General features: G+C 42.4%; 1 protein-coding gene across 5 annotated transcripts in view; it reads left to right on the top strand.

The window, feature by feature from the left end:
* Positions 1-490: 490 nt before the first annotated feature.
* Positions 491-18620, top strand: part of pou2f3 (POU class 2 homeobox 3) — a 34995-nt gene continuing 16865 nt past the window's right edge. The window contains exons 1-5 of one of the 5 annotated variants that reach the window (XM_073029813.1): positions 491-564; positions 1497-1567; positions 13676-13710; positions 17058-17093; positions 17625-17766. In XM_073029813.1, coding sequence (XP_072885914.1) covers positions 1501-1567; positions 13676-13710; positions 17058-17093; positions 17625-17766 — 280 coding nt within the window. In that variant the 5' untranslated portion in view covers positions 491-564; positions 1497-1500. Of the gene's footprint in view, positions 565-660; positions 1248-1496; positions 1568-13675; positions 13711-17057; positions 17094-17624; positions 17767-18620 lie in introns of those variants that run through there. The other 4 variants (XM_073029814.1, XM_073029811.1, XM_073029815.1 and 1 more) reach the window with 4 other exon arrangements.

The following is an 18620-nucleotide window of genomic DNA, read 5'->3' as shown; positions in this document are numbered from 1 at the left end:
CAGTCGACGTTTCGGGTGGAGGCCCTTCATCATTCTGGATCAGAGTCTCCAACAGGACTGTTGAGGGTCTCACCCGAAAAGTATGGTTATTCCCCTCCATACTCACAGCCTAACTTGCGAGTTCCAGCAGCATGTGTGTGTTGTACAACCCCTATCCCCTCAGGAATGATGGTCTCTGTTCTACTTAAACATATAAACACCTCCTTTGATCTACCCTCCCAGACCTTTACATTTATTGCTCATCCAGTCGCAGGATGGTTTACATCGGGGTCAACCTTATTTTTAGCGGAGCGCCCTTTGATCCCCGGGACGCCCACGTCACCCTTGGAATACACAATCCAGCTCCCTGATCTGCTGGTGCCAATTTCCACTGACTCAGGTGACACCGAGTTGGCGCCGATTAGCAGCCCGTTTGCAATAATCCGAAATTCAAAAAAAACTCCTCAGATTCCGAATTCCCAGAAGCGCGCTTCTATTATATAGTGGGTGGCCAGAGATTTTCTGGAGATACTGAGAGTCAACATTTTGGCCGGACAAGTAGTAGAGACATATTTCCCTCAGCAGGTACCGAGTGAGGACGTTGCATGTACTGTTTCTGCCGCTCCGCGTGTCCCGTGCAACACCAACTGTTGCGTATCTGAGAGTTAGGCGAACCGCCCCTTCCATGCGGAGCGATTGAATACTGGAATCCAACATCTACTGAGATTCCGAGTTTCGGCCGATTCTAGGAAAGAGGAGTTCAAGTCCTTCTCCAAGCAAGGTGGAAGGGACTTTCGTCAGTCCTGGTCCCAAGAATCAATGACCGTTGAGCGCGGCAGGCGTAAAGCCGCCGTGCCTTTAATATCTAGGTGGTTTAAGGCGGAATGATTCTGCGCACCCAGCAGCGGGGAGTGGTGGTTGTGTTGGAATATAATCTATTCCAAACACATCTGCAGTACCTTCACGCAATTTCTTAGTTGTAAAGTTAAACGATAATCTCTGTTTATTCAGAACTGGTACTTGTTGAGTTAAACAAATGAGGGTGGATGGGTAGGCTGCTAGTGTACTGTCTCAAATGATATGCAAATATTTCTTTGTCTTGCACCTAAACTCACAGCGAGTTACACTGTCGAAAGGCACTGAAACCCACCTGCAGTGTTAGACAGTCACATTTGCCCAATTTACGTAGAACTCCGAACTGCCTCCTGCATGTACTGAGGATTCGGACCAGTGACCAGGTGAAAGAGGTCGACCCCGGTCTCTGTGAGGTAATTGTTGCTCAGTAGTTGACTCATTGGGAAGGGAAACAAACATCCCGTGCCATCTCCACACCTGGGGGGAAAAAAAAACGTTTGTGCTGGGTATTGGGGAGCGATCGAAAAGGAGCGCGAAGTAACTATTGCCCATGTGATGGTGTTGTCCATTCGATCAGGGTGATTTTACTGGCAGGATTTTTGTGCGCGTGTGTGTTTTTAAGCCGCGTTTTAATTAAAATTAGTGTTTTCCTTTCCTTGCAGTAAGATGAGTGTCGGGACGGATAAATCATCAGATGTCCGAGTTGGTGTGTCACAACCCCAGGAACAGGCAGGTAACTGCAAAGCGAGGCGCTTAGTGAGATGTTTTTGGTAAACTCCTGCGGTTAGTGCGGGAATCTGAGTTACAGGAGTTATCTGAGCAGAAAGTATCCTGGATAGCGAACTCTACGCGTTAACCTATCAATGGGACTTAAGTGCTGTGGAATGAATTAGGTAGACATAACATCTCCAACTAATTTAAACGGCTCCGTGGGCTGCCTGTAAAGGATTTAATTACCTTTGCAGCTGTTCATTCTGATCAGAGGGACAGGAGTCTGAAAGCTTAGAAAATGTGATTGTCAATATTTGCGCTAATTTCACCCTTGTAGCGATTGCAGAGTGAAGGGCAGAAAGTGATAGCTCTCTGGTTCCCTCCTTGTACCTCTCCCTATCCCTGACCCTTCTCCAGTTCAATTCCAAACTGGCTCCAGCACACGTTGTAGTGGCTTCTTACTCCATCCAACCTAGAGTCAGGGAGCAGCCCAAACCAGTTTTGAGCTGAAGGTTCTTGCTGTTGGGTTTTCCAAAATTTCATGGTTGGCAAAGATCCCAGCCAAAGAAGGGTTAACTGCAGACTAGTTTGAGATGTTAATATTTGAACTTGAATCCTGATTGGAACTCCTTGCCTTTGTTTCTCTCTTTACACACGTGTTGATCTGCTGTGAACAAACACATTTTGTGTTTTTCTTTAGTGACACAGGCTTCTAAATTCTGATTTAATGGACAATGTATCTGACTTGGGCACAGTTGGAGGTTTGATCTAAAGCTGCACACAAAGTGACAGGTTTTCATGTTTTCCTGCAAAGTTTCTGTAAAAACTCATTCACTGATTACCAAATGTAAATTCTGCCCAGATAGTTTCCACAGTTTCTCTTTGACCTTTGGAGAGGTGAGGTATTGTATTGAACATGGACCTGGAGTACAAAGTATCTAACTTTCCTGTAAATGGTGATGCAGATGGACAGGGTGGTGAACAAGCCTTCATTGGCTAAGGCTTTGAAAAGAGTTGGGGCATCATCTACAAAATGTTGGTTAGGCTGCATGTGCAATATTGTGTACACTTCTGATTGCCACACTACCGAAAAGTTGTGATTAATCTGAAGAGTATGTGTTTTAAAAAAAATATCACAGGAATGTTGTCAGGATTGGAAGATTTGAGTCGTAGCAAGAGAATCGATAGGATGTGTTGGAGACTGAGGCGTGCGATGATGAGGGTATATGTAATTATGACTACATAAGATGCATATCTGTAGTTAACTTCCCATTGTATCTAAAATTAGAGGGCATAGGTGTAAAGTCAAAGGGAAGAAGTTTAATGGGAATCTGGATGGTATGTTTTTCACATAAAGAATAGGTTTGTGGAATGAGCTGCTAGAGGAGATGGTTGCGGCATGAACGGCATTTTAAAAGCCTCTGGACAGGTACTTGAATGAGGCATGTGGAATCATTGCAGGTAGTAGATTAGTGTAGATAGGCATAATGGTTGGCATAGACACAGTGGCCAAAAAGGCCTTTTACTGTGCTGTACTACACAATCCATGACCTGCTGTGTGTTTTCAGTATCTTCTGTTCTTGTCCTTGGTTCTGTGACTAGTATCAATTTCTTGGAAGTTACATAAAGATTCTGATAGACATTTGAAACTTAACTATTAGTGACCTTGCACTCAAAAGCGAAGGTTTAATTTGAGAGCGTCTTTGCAGAAATGCAACAAACTGTCATTGGTTGGTTGTGCAATGATTGACTCAAATATGATTGGCAGGTATGACTTTTGAGCATATTTATTTTCTATTTTAAAAAGTGCAAACTGCTGTGGTAATTTGAATTCCTCAAGCGTTTGTTTTCAGGGATATTGCAATTTTCAAAATGATGTGAGCTAGCTCTGTTTCTTTGAGTTGCTAGTGATATTCAGTGGTCCATTTTAATTTCTAGCATTCAGTGATTTATGCAGCACTTTTAAGCATCTGCTATAAGTGTTAAACAAACTGTGAGGTACCGAATGTATTGGTTTGTAAGGATTTAAAAAGAGGATGTAAAACACCTATAGGATCCCAGCCTGCTGACCGCTCCCCTGTTCAGCTGCACTTCAGCAGAAGCTGTGGTTGGAATATTGTCTGATCATTGTTCCTGTTATTTGTTTGTATTGCCAACATGCCAGTACTACTTTTACAAATGATGTGAAGTTAAGTATCAGATAGTATTGTTACACTATAATACAAATGGATGTGGGCCAAGAGCAGGTAAATGGGACTTGGTCAGCAGGGACAAGTTAGTCTGAAGGACCTGTTTCCATTTTCTAGGACTCTGCTGTAGCTCTATCTTATTTTCTTATCTACCCCCTCATTTTATATACCTCTACCATCTTGCCTCTGTCCATTCTCTCCTTGTAACTCATGCCTTCCAATCCCAACAACATCCCTATGAATCCTTTGACAGCAAAGTACTGTATCTATTTTTGCCCGGTTTTTCTCTTGCATACGTGGCTCGTTGTGACCACTCTTTGTACAAATGGGAGATCAGGCTTGATTCCAGGAGGTCACAGAACCATTCTATGCTTACAGAACAGGAGGCCATTCAGCCTATAGAGTTCATACTGGCTCCACATAAAATGCAGTTTAGTTAATCCTACTCTGTAAACCCAACCACCTGTAAAGTCTTTCATTTAATTATTTATCCACATTCCTTTTGAATGCCGCCCTTGAATCATTGGCAGTGTATTTCAGATCCATGCTGCATTTTGGTTTAAATCCCTCATCATTTATGTTCCTTCCATTAATCCATGGCTATAAAATGTTTAGCCAGTTACATGGATAGAAAGGGCTTAGAGGGATAAGAGCCAAATGGAGACAAATGGGTTTGATATCTTGGTCTGCATGGATGAGTTGGGCCGAAGGGCTGTATCCACACTGTATAATTCTGACTATAAAATAGAATTGTTTCTCTCCATAGATACTCTGTCCCATACCCTCATGACTTCAGGTGCCTTCCTCTGGTGCCCTGTTCCAAGGAGAGCACCCACAGTTTTAAATTCTACCACCAGCTATTAGGTTGAGACTGGGAATTTGCAGTCTGGTGGATTATAGAATATGGTGTACATAATTCAGGGACTGGAAGCACTTTGGGTAATTGGTATTAGCAAAAGAGCCACCGCGAAGGTGATGAAGTGCAACAATTAGTGCGGTCTGACCTCTTCCAATGGTCACCTGTGTATTCTCCATCACTGTTCACTAGATGATCAAAAGTTGGGCCCTTTCCTTGTTGCTCTCTTTACCAAACTAAGCACAGCACCTGCATCACTGCCATTGGCTACCTCAGGGCATAATGCCTCTGAATCACTTCAATTATTAATAAAACTTCAGTGAAATGCCTTGGAATGCTTAACATGTTAAACATTTACCTTTATTGGAATCCATCATAATGTTGAAGGCTTGTGTAACACTTTAATCACCTTGTTTCCAAAGAGAGGGAAAATGCTCAGCAATAGCAAAACTTCTATAGCCAGGAACACTCTCAATGTCGCCTGCCAACTTAATGGGTATGTCCAGATGAGTTAATCTTCTGTTTCTGTTAGTTGCCCAAAACAGTGGTGATGCAGTTTACATGGAAATTGCAGTACGTCATTCAATGCAACTGATCAATGCTTGGTGCTTGTGCCCATCTGGAATCACAATAAGCAATCTCTTGCTACGCAGCAGATGCTGACTGTCTCCAGTGTTCCACCTGCAGCCTAAATGTGGTCCTGAACAAATTCATTAACAAAAACATTCCTGTTGCTCTTTGTTGTTCAGTCGTTAAGTTGAGTCCGACTCCTTGTGACCTCATGGACCATAGGGTTTTCGTGGCAGGATACAGAAGTAGGTTGCCAGGCCTTTCTTCCGCGCAGATACTGTTGCTGCCCAGGTTGGGACCCGGCTGGGTTTGAACTCTGGACCATCTGCCCTGAAGTCCAGTGCTGATGCCACTACACCACCAGCCAGCCCCTGTTGCTCTTTACTGTTGAGTAAAATCTGGGCAGTAATACAATGAATGCTGAGGGAATGATCATAGAGTAATACAGCCCTCTCATTCCAACTTTTCCCATGCCAATAAGATACCCATCAAAGCTGGTCCCATTTGTTTGTGTTTGGCCCAGATCTCTCTAAATCCCAGGAGTTCATGGAATCCTTGTTTAATGGTATTGTTCCATGGCATAAAAAAGATTGGGAACCCCTGCTCTAAACCTTTCCTACCCGTGCTGAATCTCAGACTGTGAGTAATCATTGGAAAAGGATTTCTGGCGGTATTTTTAAAGCATGTTGATCACAACAAACTGTTCGGCTGGAGCCATCAGCTAGCCATTATTCGTGAATGATTTAACTATCTAATTGAATGTGTTTGAAAATCAGAGGGGGAGTAAAAACTGCAAATGCTGGAAATCTGAAATAAAAACAGACAATGCTTGAAACAGTCAGCAGGTCAGGCAAGAGCTGTGGAGAAAGGAACAGTTAATGTTTCATAGGGTTTATGCAATACAGAAAGGGGCCCTTTGGTCCATAACCTTCTAAAACTTTCCAAACCATGTTACCAGTACAACTGTCTTTTAAACATTGTTATTGTACCTACCTCAACCACTTCCTCTGGCAACTGTTTCCATATAAATACCATCCTTTCTTTTAAATGTTACCCCTTAAGTTGCTCTTAATTCTTTCCCCTGTCCTGTCACCTTAAACCTATGTCCTCTAGTTTTTGATACCCTGGTGTGGAGGGTAAAACTGAGTGCATTCACTCTATCTGTTCCTCTTGGTTTTTATAAATCTCTAAGATCATCTATCATTCTCCTATGCCCGAAGGAATAAAGCCCTACCTTGTCCACCCGCTCCTTATAATTCAGTCCCTCATGTCCTGGCAAATCTTTGTAACTCTTCCAGTTTAAAATCATCTTTTTTTATAGTAGGGTGACAAAAACTGAACACGATACTCCAAATGCAGCCTCACCAGTGTCCTGTACAATCATGCCATGGTCTCCTACTTACACTCGATGGCCTGCCTGATGAAGATCAGTGTGCCAAAAGCTTTTTTCAGCACAGTCTACCTGTAGCTGCTTTCAGCGAACTATGTACTTGTATTCCAAGGCTCCTCTGTTCTGCAATGTTGCTCAGGGCCCTGCTGCTCACTGTGAAAGTCCTAGCTGGATTTGACATTCAGGTTGAGAACCTTTCCCACACTGTCCATTTTTACCAGGGAAACGTGATTTACTGCATGGTAAAGGATTTTGGTGAATGATCAGAGATAATCTCTGCAATAATCAATAATACATGAACAAGTAGCATCAATGCAACATTGCTTTCAAATGAATTCTCTATTGTTAACACTTTCAGTTGAATGTGGCTCAATCCTGTGTGACTCATGCCTGTGACCCAGATTTTAATATTTGTTTTATGACAGGATGTAGGCGTCACTGGTTAAGCCAACATTTTTTACCAATTTCCAATTGCCTTTAAAAATTGTGGTGCGCAGTCCTGAGGCAAAGATGTTTAAGGTTAATTCTACAGGGGCATTCAGGAATTTGGTGATGTAGCATTTGTGATACATTTCCAAGCTGGGATAGTATGAGACTTGTAGGGGTAAATTTGGCTGTTAGGTATCCCATTTCCTATGTACTAGTGAGTACAGCTTTGAACAATATCAAAGAAACCTTGGTGAATTACATTTAAGGAACATTGAATTGTCTCAGGATAGAAGGCTTTGGGCCAAGTGTTGGAAAACGGAATTAATACAGATGGATGTCCACTGATCAGCATGGATGTGATAGGCCAAATGTCCTGTTTCCATGCTGTATGATTCTATGAATTATTGCCATGCATTTTGTGCACAACAAAGGGAGGCTTGGTGAATATGGAAGGTGATTATCAAAATGCAAAAAGTGGGACTGTTTTGTTGTGATATTAAGTATCTTGAACATGATGAAACTGTGTTTAATTTGTGGATGGTTGCAATGCACTGAGGAATCAATGCAAGTAATTCTCTTGTTGTCGAAGACCCAGACCCTATCAAGTTCTTGTAGTTGGCACTATTAATATTTTACCACCATCACAGAAACTGATCTCAGGAGAAGATGAAGATGGATAAAACATTCAGTAAGGAAGTTTTCAATCTGCTTCTGCAGCAGATAGATTATTGAGGAAAGGCTGTAGCTTTTTTTCTTGTATTGATTTGCTTTCCGGTTGATGGTGATTTAGTCAGGCAACTGTGCCTGTAAAGATTTGGCCAAGTTAGCCAGTGTTGGTTGGCTACTGAGCCACCCTTGATGATGGATGTTGTTGAAGACCCCCACCCAAACTTTGTGCTCTTTTTGCTCTGCTGCTTCAAGCAGTCAATATGGAACAGTACTGATTCATCACCAAAGGGGAAAAGTGAGAGTCCTTGCCCTGGTTTGACCTCATCGAGTCTGATTCAGGAATCATAGTTAAGCAATTTTGGATGCATTCTGCTTTTAGCTACATAAATCACATTGTCACTGCTGAAGTATTCATCCTCCCAGTGGAACAGAGTGTACCCAGGGGTGGTGAAGGAGAAGTCTGCATTGTTGGCTGAAAGATATGAACCCCTGAGATACTAAGGAACAGATCTTTGTTTTAGGTATATTTCCAGAAGTTTTTGAGAGAATGTCCTTTATGAGTTCAAGTGGGCTTTGTTTACCTTTAAAATGTCCAATTCATGTGCATAAGTTGATGTTGGGTGAAATGAGCTATTGCATTATTGTTCCTTTAAGGCAGCATGACACTGCTGTGTGACTTTATAGGTTATGCCAGGGGGAAAGCACTCTTGTTGTTTATGAGGAATGATTACATAAATGGGCCTGGGTAAAGAAAATTTTAAAGATGAAGATTGGATTTATTACTACATGCACATTGAAACATACAGTGAAATGCATCACTTGCATCAAGTCAAATCAGCGAGGATTGTGCTGGGCAGCCTGCAAGTGACACCACGCTTCAGGCGCCAACATAGCATACCCAAAGATTGAAATAATTTATACAGAGTACAACTCTGAGATTCGTCCTCCCGCAGGTAATCACGAAACAAAAAATCACATGGGACCCGTTCAAAGGAAACATCAAACACCCACACATAAGAAAAGAACAAATTGCACAAACAGCAAAAAGTGAGCAAACAACATGTAGAGTATCAAACTTCATTCCAGGAGTCCTGTAGTATTCAGCTTAGTTCAGTTCAGTTTAGTTCAATGCCACGCTGCTAACTGACTGTAGGCCACAGAGGTCTTCATTGAAGTGCCCCAATCAAACTGCTCAAAAACAGCAGAAAGCAGAGCAGGCAGAATCCAGAATATACATGCAACATGAACCTCAAAGTCCCCCAAAACCAGTCTACAACCACGAGTCTTGCCAATCAATCCTTGCAATGTGGAACCCAAGGCTCCTGCGTTTTCCTCCTACAGCAGCAGGTAGCCACAACTCATAACCCTAACCAGACCTCTTTGGAATGTGGGAGGAAATCCATATGATCACATGGAGAATGTACAGACAGTGGTGGGTATCGAGCACCAATCTTACAGCTGGCGCCGTAAAGTGTAACCATACCCACAACACGATTGTGCTGCCCCTACCTAGATTTACCTAGACTAGCAAATTAGATTAGTTTTGAAACAGTTCAGCAATTTTTCTTCATTAACATTATTGACTCTGAACTTTTCTCCAACTGGCCCCCCACAACCCACCACCACACCACGAGATTTCTTTTAACAGAACTTAACGATTCCATCATCTGTGGTAGAATTTGAACTTGTGTGCAGATCATGAAAGCAGAAGCTTATAGTACTAGTTCAGATCTTATTATGTACTAGTTCACAGGATGTTTATAATTGCAATGCCAGCATCTATTGTCCATCTTCAATCCCAGTGATAGTTGTGATCTATGAAGGGTAAATACTCAATGTTATCAGGACTCTGCTGAAGTAAAGGTGAAATGTTTCCATTTCAAGCTGTGTCTGATTGAGGGAATAATGAAAATGCTGTTCCCATCCGAATGCTGCCTTTGTCCTTCTGGACGGTGAAGGTCATATTTGTTTATTGGAGAGATAAATCATGGTAACAGGCCCTTAAAGCTCAACAAGCCTGTGCCACCCAATTATATACATGTAACCAATTAACCTACTAATCTGTATCCTTTTGAATATGGGACTTAACCGGAGTACCCAGAGGAAAACCCTGCAGTCACAGGGAGAACACACAAACTCGTTGCACGCAGCAGCAGGAATCAAACCACAGTCACTGCTGCTGTGACAGCGTTACCCTGATGTGCCGCCCCGTGTTTGGAGGTGCTGTTGATGAAATCTTGGAGCATTGTTGGACATGTTGCACTATATGCTGCTGGTGGAGAGTCCAGTGCCTATAGCAATGAATGGAGTCCCATTCGCTGCTGCTTCCTTTGATGTGATTGAGCTGCCTGAGTGTTGGAGTTGTATTACTCCAGGTTAGTGGGAAAATTCTGTCACAGTCTGGAAACCTGACTTTATAGATGGAGGTAAACTAATGGGGATTGTAAAGGTGAGACACTCTCTGCGAGAGAGCTGGTCTTGTAGCCATAATGTGTATATCAACACAGAACAGTACAGGCCCTTTGGACCACAATATTGTGCTGATCTTTCAACGTACTCCAAGATCAATCTAACTTTCCCTCCAACGTAGCCCTCCATTTTTCTTTCAATGACATACCCTCTTAAATGTCTCTAATGTATCTACCTCTACCACCAACCCTAGCAGTATGTTTCATGTATTTTTAAAAAAACTTGCCTCTGACATCTCTCCATACTTTGCTCCAATCACCTTAGATGTATACCTTCTTGAATGAGCTATTTCTGCCCTGGGAAAAAGGAGCTGGCTGTCCATTCAATCTATGCCTCTTATCATCTTATACACCTCGATCAAGTCACCTCTCATCCTCCTTCGCTCCAAAGAGAAAAGCCCCAGCTTGCTCAACCTTTCCTTGGTTGATATGGGTCCATATGGTTGAATAAAACTCATAAACAGTGAATCACTGGAATATTGATGCTGAAGGATTCAACAATCTTAGGGGTGTGTTAGGGGGAAGTAGATTTTCTCATCAATTGACAATCGTAATATGAGTGTTTCTTGCCATTATCAGACCAGGCATAAATATTCTCCAAGTTGTGCTGTTGTGAGCCAGGTTACAGGTCGAGGTTGGAGCTGCTTATGGATCCCCCTTGGTAAATGCTTTGTTGACCACTCTCACATCTGGTTAGATGGGGCAGGTTTTCAAGCCTGGTTCTAGAAGCTGATTCCTTGCCAACACACTGTTGCTTTTTGTGTTTTGAATGTTGATTGTCCTGCGTTACTGTTTATGTAGGCTGGTGCCTAAGAAATTCCCTCTCACATTTGTTTAATTTGGGGTCATTGTGGGATTGAGGCAAGTGAAGAAGAAAGGTTTGTGGTATGCCCGTAACACCATGAGCTCTGGTCAATGCCCATTACACACTGAGTCCTGGATCTACCCTTTGTTGTTCCAACTAAGTGAAGAGTGGAGACTCGGTGAATGGTATAATGATGGTCGTACCCACTAATGCAAACATGTCTAAACCTGATTATTTATATCTGCTGCCTTCTGAGATTCCCCTCTGAAAGGTAGAAGTGAATGTTCAATACAAAGGAGTATTAATTTATTTGCTGAAGAGAGAACTAGACAATCCAATAGTTTCTTTGACCTAATTTGACTTGAAACCATAAGACTTTTTCTAGGCCTGGATTCAGTGATAGGGACTGTCCATGTGTACTGGAGTAATAGGGTGCAAATGGAAAGATGATGATGCTGAAAAAGACTAGGTCGCCTGAGTGAGCTGAATTAGCCCAACTAGGACACCGATCCTATAGAGTAGAAGAGTAGGGCAAGGTTGGGTTGGGATAATCCCAATCTTGCACTTTGTTTCATGCCTCTGGCATTGTGAATCAGGCGTGGTTGCTGAAGTTTATACCGTTTGAGGAAAAGCGCAGGAACTAGATCCTAAATACATTGTTTTTGCTGAACTGTTCATTATTTGCATATTTTCAGTTGTACCTGCTTTGTTCAACACTGCTCTGAAAGCAGTTGTGAATAACATGGTGTAAGATACCATCTAAGTCAATACAGCAGGAAAGCTGCATTCAGCATGGATAAAATGAGACTTTTCATCTGCAGTTTTTTAAAAAAACTACCCTGTAATGCATTCAGTTTGTGAATCATCATCTTAACCTCTACTCCACAGGTGCCCTTTTGAAGAGCCAGAACGTTCCAAGATTTATTTTAATTTCAAAAATAATTTTTATTCAAAAAGTATGTACAAGAATTAGAGAGAAAAAAGTCCTTATGGTGAGCCCCTACCCCTCAACCTGCAGCAATTTTGTTTTGTAAGTGTATCATGTCCTTAATAATTTAACTTGTATTGAATTGGGAATCAAAATTGAAATATTTTGGTCTGCGTGGTTAAGCACTGCACACCCACATGTACAGACATATACATAATATACCCACTCACTCTGAAGTATGGAGAAGTTGCCGTAAAGATGGGCTCTTGCTAATTTGCATTGCAAACTATTTCTCATATTAGAGCAGGAAGGATTTACATACTGGGGGAGGGGGAGGCTGCTTATGTAGGAGCAAAGGGGAGCTCATTTGAAATTCAAATTGGATGCCCAACAGAACTACAGTGTTGTGGAGAATTAAATAACATGGAAACATAACAAAAGCTGCTGCCTTCACCAACACTAAATCCTATTTGTGGATTACTTGTGCCTCCGGTGCACTGCACCTGTGTCTAGCTGTCCTTTATGGCAATGACTAATTCCTCATTTGTGCTGTTCCTAGAAAAAGGGTGTTGAAAATTGCAGCTGATAACAGTGACACAGGACAGTTTGCCCCACAACGGATCTCAGGAAGCAAGTTGACTTCCCATGTCTGCTTGGGGGTGGGGGGAACGACTATTTTCTTCCTTTTTTTCCTCCCCCCTCATCCTTGTTGTCTCTGACTCTGTGCGAATTTGGCCCTGTGTCTCTCCCTCTAATTTTGACAGTGGTCATGGAGTCGTACAACATGGCAACAAGTTCTTTGGCCCAATTGATCCATACCAACTAAGATTTCCATCTACGTTAGTCCCAGTTGCCTGTGTTTGCCCCATATCCCTCTAAGCCTTTTGTATCCATGCACCTGCCCCAGGTTGATTATTGGAATGCCAAAAGGCTCTGGGTGAGTTGAGGGCTGTGGGATACTGTCACAAGAGTTGTGAAGTATGTGTGCCCATAGTGCTGAGTAGAAGAGGGAGGTAAGGACGGAAGGTAGCAATGCAGAGGAAGAAGAAAACCGCCATGTTAGTATGCATTTCAATGGATGAATGGAATTTGAACTAAGTTTTGTCCTTTCAGTATTGAACAGCCCACCTAACTGTATTCTGACTCATGTAAAAATGGAAGATTGGTGATTAGCGCCGAACCTTTCATCGCTACTAAGTCTACGTCTTAGAACTCCCTACACAAATCATTGTCACATTTGCTTTGTTGGAAGTACTGCACTGTTTCTAGAAAGTGGCTCACCAACTCGAGGGTGGTTGGGGAGAGAAAATATTTCAAAGTTCAAAGTGCATTTATTATCAAATTGTGTGTACTTTATACAACCTTAAGATTCTTCTCCTAATAGGCGTGCACAAAACAAAGATACCCAAATAAAAACATTTAAAAGAAAGACCGTCAAACGCCCAATTTTCAGTGGGGGGAGAAACAATAAACACAAGCAACTAACATTCTGAACTGAAGTCCACAGAGAGAGTCTGTCCACAGACCCTTAGTTCAGCGGAGAGTGGAGCAGCAAGCTGAACCAGACCGTACCTTTTGTTATTTATGCATAAATAAACCCATGATTGCCATATCCGAAAATATTGAATAAATAATAAAAAAAATTATTGGAAAAGTGTTGAGAACAGGTCAAATCTGACCCTCCAAAAGGTTGCCTGTGATAAGGATCATTATGCTGAAAGGTGATGCTGCTAATCTTGCAATGCCAGTGTTTATGAGTCTGCAGTTGTTGCACTGCCACAGTAACTGGAGCTGTTCTGAATATTCATGCTTTATTTTTATGTCAGGTGTTGAACAGAACGGCCTGGACTTTACTCGACAGGTGAGTGTTTGATGTGTCTGCACCAAATTCATAATTGATTTTTGATATTTCGACTTGCTGATTATCCATTTCCCCCTGTTAAACAATAATTTAATAGTACAATAATCACTACCACTGTTTACCATGATGGGAATATTGAGTTGGGTTTAGGTTTGGATTTCAGATTAGGAATACGAGTTCAGTTTAGTAATTAAGATTAGTGATGGAGTGGAGTTAGTGCTTGATTTAATCAGTTAGAATACAGGCAAAATTACGGTTAAGTCAAAAGCTGATCAGACAGCATCTTTTTGGGAAATACATTTAAAGTTTTAGGTTTGTACCTGTTTTACTGATCGCTTGTTGGGTTGAGGTAGTTTTGCAGTAAGACTAAATTAGGGTTGAGGGTTAAGGTTAAATTTTAAATGATTCTAGATGGGACATGTTAAGCAATAACATTAAATTTATTTAATTTATTTAGAGATACAGCACAGAACAGGCCCTTCCAGCCCAATGAGCCACTTGGTCCAGCAACCCACCTATTTAACACGAGCCTAATCACAGGACAATCTACAATGTTCAATTAACCTTCTAACTGGTATGATTTTGGACACTGAGGAAACCGAAGCCTTGGGAGGAGACCCATGCGATCTTGGGGGAAAATACACAAATTCCTTACAGACAGTGGTGGAACTGAACTCTGACACCCCGAGCTGTAATAGCATTGCGCAAACCGCTATGGTACCGTGGTGCCCATGGTGGTTCGGAATCCATGATCTCCATTTCCTGCTTTATCATCAATGGAACTTTAAATCCCAAGTCTAGTGTGACGTTAACAGCCTTTCCTCGGCTTGCCCTGTCTACCCAGCAAAATAATTATTGCACTGGGCACCTGAACTCTACTTTAAAGCAACCTGCTTCTTCCCATCATCTTTTCCAACCCCAAGCATACTCCCAATTTTTCTGCCAGCAGAAATTGATCTCTGCTGAAGCCTTTGCTGGTTCTTTGGGTCCAAAACATCTAATGTACGTGTACAAAATAACTGCTGGAAAATCTCAGCATGTTGGGCAGCCTCTGTGGAAAGTTCTTGCTCTGTGACCTTTCATCAGAACCAAGATGCTGACTGTTTCTCTTTTCGCAGTTGCTGTGTAACATGCTGAGTTTCCAGCATTTTATGTTTTTGTTTCAGATACTTAACATTTTTTCTATTTAGAGATACAACACAGAATAGGCCCCACAACCCCTGATGACCCCAGTTTAACCTTAACCTGATCGCGGGACAATTTACAATGACCAGTTAACCTACCCGGTACATCTTTGGACTGTGGGAGGAAACTGGAGCACTTGGAGAAAACCCACACATTCCACAGGGAGGATGTACAGAGGACGTTGGAATTGAACTCTGAACTCCGATGACCCAAGCTGTAATAGTACCGCGCTAACAGCTACGCTACTGTGGCACATCTAAGCATCTCCTGCAGGTTTTTAATTTTTTTTTCTCATCACAAGTACATTCTTGTCCTTGCTTCAGTCTTCACACCACTGTCATGGTCAGATGGAGCTTAACTCCATAACATTTCTGAGCTGCATCTCCTATGGGAGTGTTAGATTTGGTTTTGCAAGATTATGTGCCCTCCCTTCCCTGGAAATGTAAACAAAAGTTTGCTCTGCATCTAACCTGCATTGTGTCACCCCAAGTGGGAGTATTTGGCATAGAAAGCAGATTAAATTTCAAAGCCTGGGCCCTGATGGTGACTAATACCAGGGAACAAACCTGCTGACAGACCATCTGAGCTCAGGGGGTGACGGATTGCAGGGATAATTGTTCTACACTGAATTTTATTTAGCAAGAGTCAGCACTTTCAGAATAGGTGAGCAGGAAATGGGGTTTAGTCATAGGTTCCACGCTGATGGTCTCTCGTGCCGTGCTCTCAATGCTTTGGTTATGAAAAGCAAAATTGTAACATTTGGGCTATTTAATTACCTGAAGTCTTTGAGTTAGATATTTGTTGTCCACATGGCTGGTGTTTTCTTTCTTATAGAATTGCTCATGTTGGTTGAATCATTTGCTGTAGAACTTGAGAGGGAGGGGGTGGAGGGATGACCTCAGTCAGGTTTTGGTTAGTGCTGAAAATGAGTGCTGGTGGGAGTGGGAATTTGCATACAGAGGGAAGGTGGGGCCCAACCTACCCGGTCCAACCAGTTTGGTTTCTGGACTTGTGACTACACATTCAGTGACATTTAACACATGGTGCGTGATGAGCTCCAGCTGCAAGCTGAGGGTGCAGAAGCCTTTGTAGAAATGCGTAGTGTTTGTGGGTGAAATGGGGAGGGATGCTGGGATCGTGGGTGTAGCAAGAACAGTCAATTCTCAGAAATACCACTTAATTTCTTGTGGAATACAGAAGTACCACGGAACTTTATATTTTGATTACTTATAAACACATACAATGTACAGAAAATGAAACAAAATTACTTTTTAACAAAGCATTTATCTTTGTGTGCGTGTTTCCTTTGTCAAGTACTCGGATCAGTGGGCCTTGTTGCCAAGCCCCTGGAGACGATCCCAATCTAACAAACTCCCGTGCAAACAAGAGATTCAGGTCAGGATCTGAAGGCCAGTGGGAGTATGGAATCGCCTCCAAGTTATTACTTCAAGCAGCAGCGTCAGAAATAAATTCTAATGGTGTCAACTCTTTGGTCTTGAGCCAGATGATTTGGGAAGAGAACAGGTTTTAGTCCTGGTGTGTGCAGAATCTGTAAGGCTGCAATGGGGAAGCTTTCATTTAGCTTCCTTTACAATGAGTTGGGGAGAAGATGGGCTCCTTATCCCATGGCAGATCATGAAGGAGGGCCTGTCATTTTTTAAAATTCTCAGTCAGGTTTATAATGCTACTGTGACGCAGTAATTTTCTTTGGGATCAATAAAGTATCTATCTATAATCACAGTCATATGTTGTGAAATTTGTTGATTTGTGGTAGTAGTACAATGCAATACATAAAAATTAGTATAAATTACAATAAGAGTGTATATATAAACAAAATAAGTAGTCCAAAAATAGAACAAAATGGTAAGGTAGTATTCATGGTTTCATTGTGCATTCAGAAATCTGTTGGTGGAGGGGAAGAAGCTGTTATTGAAATGTTGAGTATGTGACTTCAGGCTATTCTTTAGTCTAAGCATACTGTTAGATTGGTTCCAGTTTTTTGGCATACTGGATATTGGAGTGATGGGCTCAGGCTCTCTCTAATGCTGAGAAAGAAAGTTTTGATGAGTTTCTGGTATCTGGACTGGTGTAGGTATTGTTTGCATCAACAATACTCTTTTTTTCCCCCTGACGTTTGATGCTGGTTATTTTCCATTTTCCAGATCAAAACTGAGGACCAGAGAGAGTCACCTTCACAGGTATCTGCAGAGATTGCTTGCCATCCACTGTGTACCACCTCCTGGATTGCACTGATTGCTGTGATGTGTATTTGGACACCCGAAAGTGGCTGGTTACACACACCATCCAATCCACCGAGACGTCTGTTGCTGCAAGGGATAGCATTTCAACTTGTGTATTTGCAGCCATTTTACAAAAGTGTCTGTTGCAGGAGAATGTGTCTGGTGTGGAGATTACCTGCTGAGACAGCGAGTGTGATTGGATCGGGAGTGGGGAGCAAAGATGATGTTTGACATGAAGTGCTGTAATTGTATTGGGAGTAGCGATTGGAAGTCTTGGGGTTGGGGGAGTTACATTGTGGGCTGGAGGAATTAGATAGGGTGTGGGTTTTAATAAAATGTGGATGTGTTTTTTGTGTGGGGGGTGTGAGGTGACTAGATTCAATTCCAAGTACGGCATTGCATAAGAATCTGTTTGAGAATTAATTTGCTCTTCTGTGGAAGAATGTTAAAGGCGTGAATCCCAGATTGACGAATGCCCCCTTTGTTTAGGACCTGCAGCCACTTCACACCTTGCAGCAGCTAGTGGTTGTACCTGGGCATCATCTGCAGACGGCAGCAACCTTCCTATTGCCTCAGACACAGCAGAACCAACAAGGTGATCTCTCATTCTGCTCACAGGGACTTTCTTATAGTAAGTTTTTCACAGCTTGGACTGGAGAAAGAGGAAGGCTTGGCAGGATTGGGATAGGTAGCACTAGACAAATATGTGGTAGGTGGAGATTGGGGAAGAGCTAGTCTCAGTGAGAGGGGCTGCTTAAAAAGCTGTATTCTTGGGGTTGGTTATTGGAAATAGAGCACCAGTTCGCTGGAATATAAACAGAAAATACTGAGAGGACTCACCAGGTCAAGTAACATCTGTGGCGAAAGAAACCGAATCAATGTTTCAAGTTAAACGGCCTGTTGTGTCGAAAGATTTTTAATAGAAACATTTACTCATTTCTCTTTCCAGTGATGCCTGACATGCTGAGTGTTCCCAGCATTTTCTGCTTTGATTTCATATTGCCAGTATCTTCAACTTTGGATGTTCAGATGATGAACAGGGTTGGGTTGGGTGGGTTCAAGCCAATACCTCTGCAGGCTGACAGAGATGGGGTTGGAGCAATATGTTTGAATTGGGGTAGAGAGGGAGGTTGGGAAATGCCTTGTCAGGGCAGGGGAATGCCTGTCTGGTTGGGGGAACCAGAGGTAATGGGGTACTTGGGTAGGTTGGAATTGAGGAATACACAAATTATGACAACCCCAGTCTGTTATCAGTGGTGAAGGATTGCTAATCTGGATTGGGGTGCAAGGCAGCAGAGGGTGCTTGCTTCCTGTAGGTTAGATGGATACTGCTGGTGAGGGAACAACTGAGGTAGGGAGTAGAGGAATGTTTATCTGCATTGGTGGCGGTGCTAAGGGGCGATGCAGGAGCAGAAAATGGGAAGAGCCGACCAGCCTGGCCTGAAGATGTGGTGCGGCAGGAGCTCCTGTGGTCATTGGGTTGTT

This window comes from Hemitrygon akajei, chromosome 26, assembly GCF_048418815.1.
Source record: "Hemitrygon akajei chromosome 26, sHemAka1.3, whole genome shotgun sequence".
NCBI classification, from domain to species: Eukaryota; Metazoa; Chordata; class Chondrichthyes; order Myliobatiformes; family Dasyatidae; genus Hemitrygon; species Hemitrygon akajei.
This window is presented reverse-complemented; position numbering and strand designations above follow the sequence as displayed.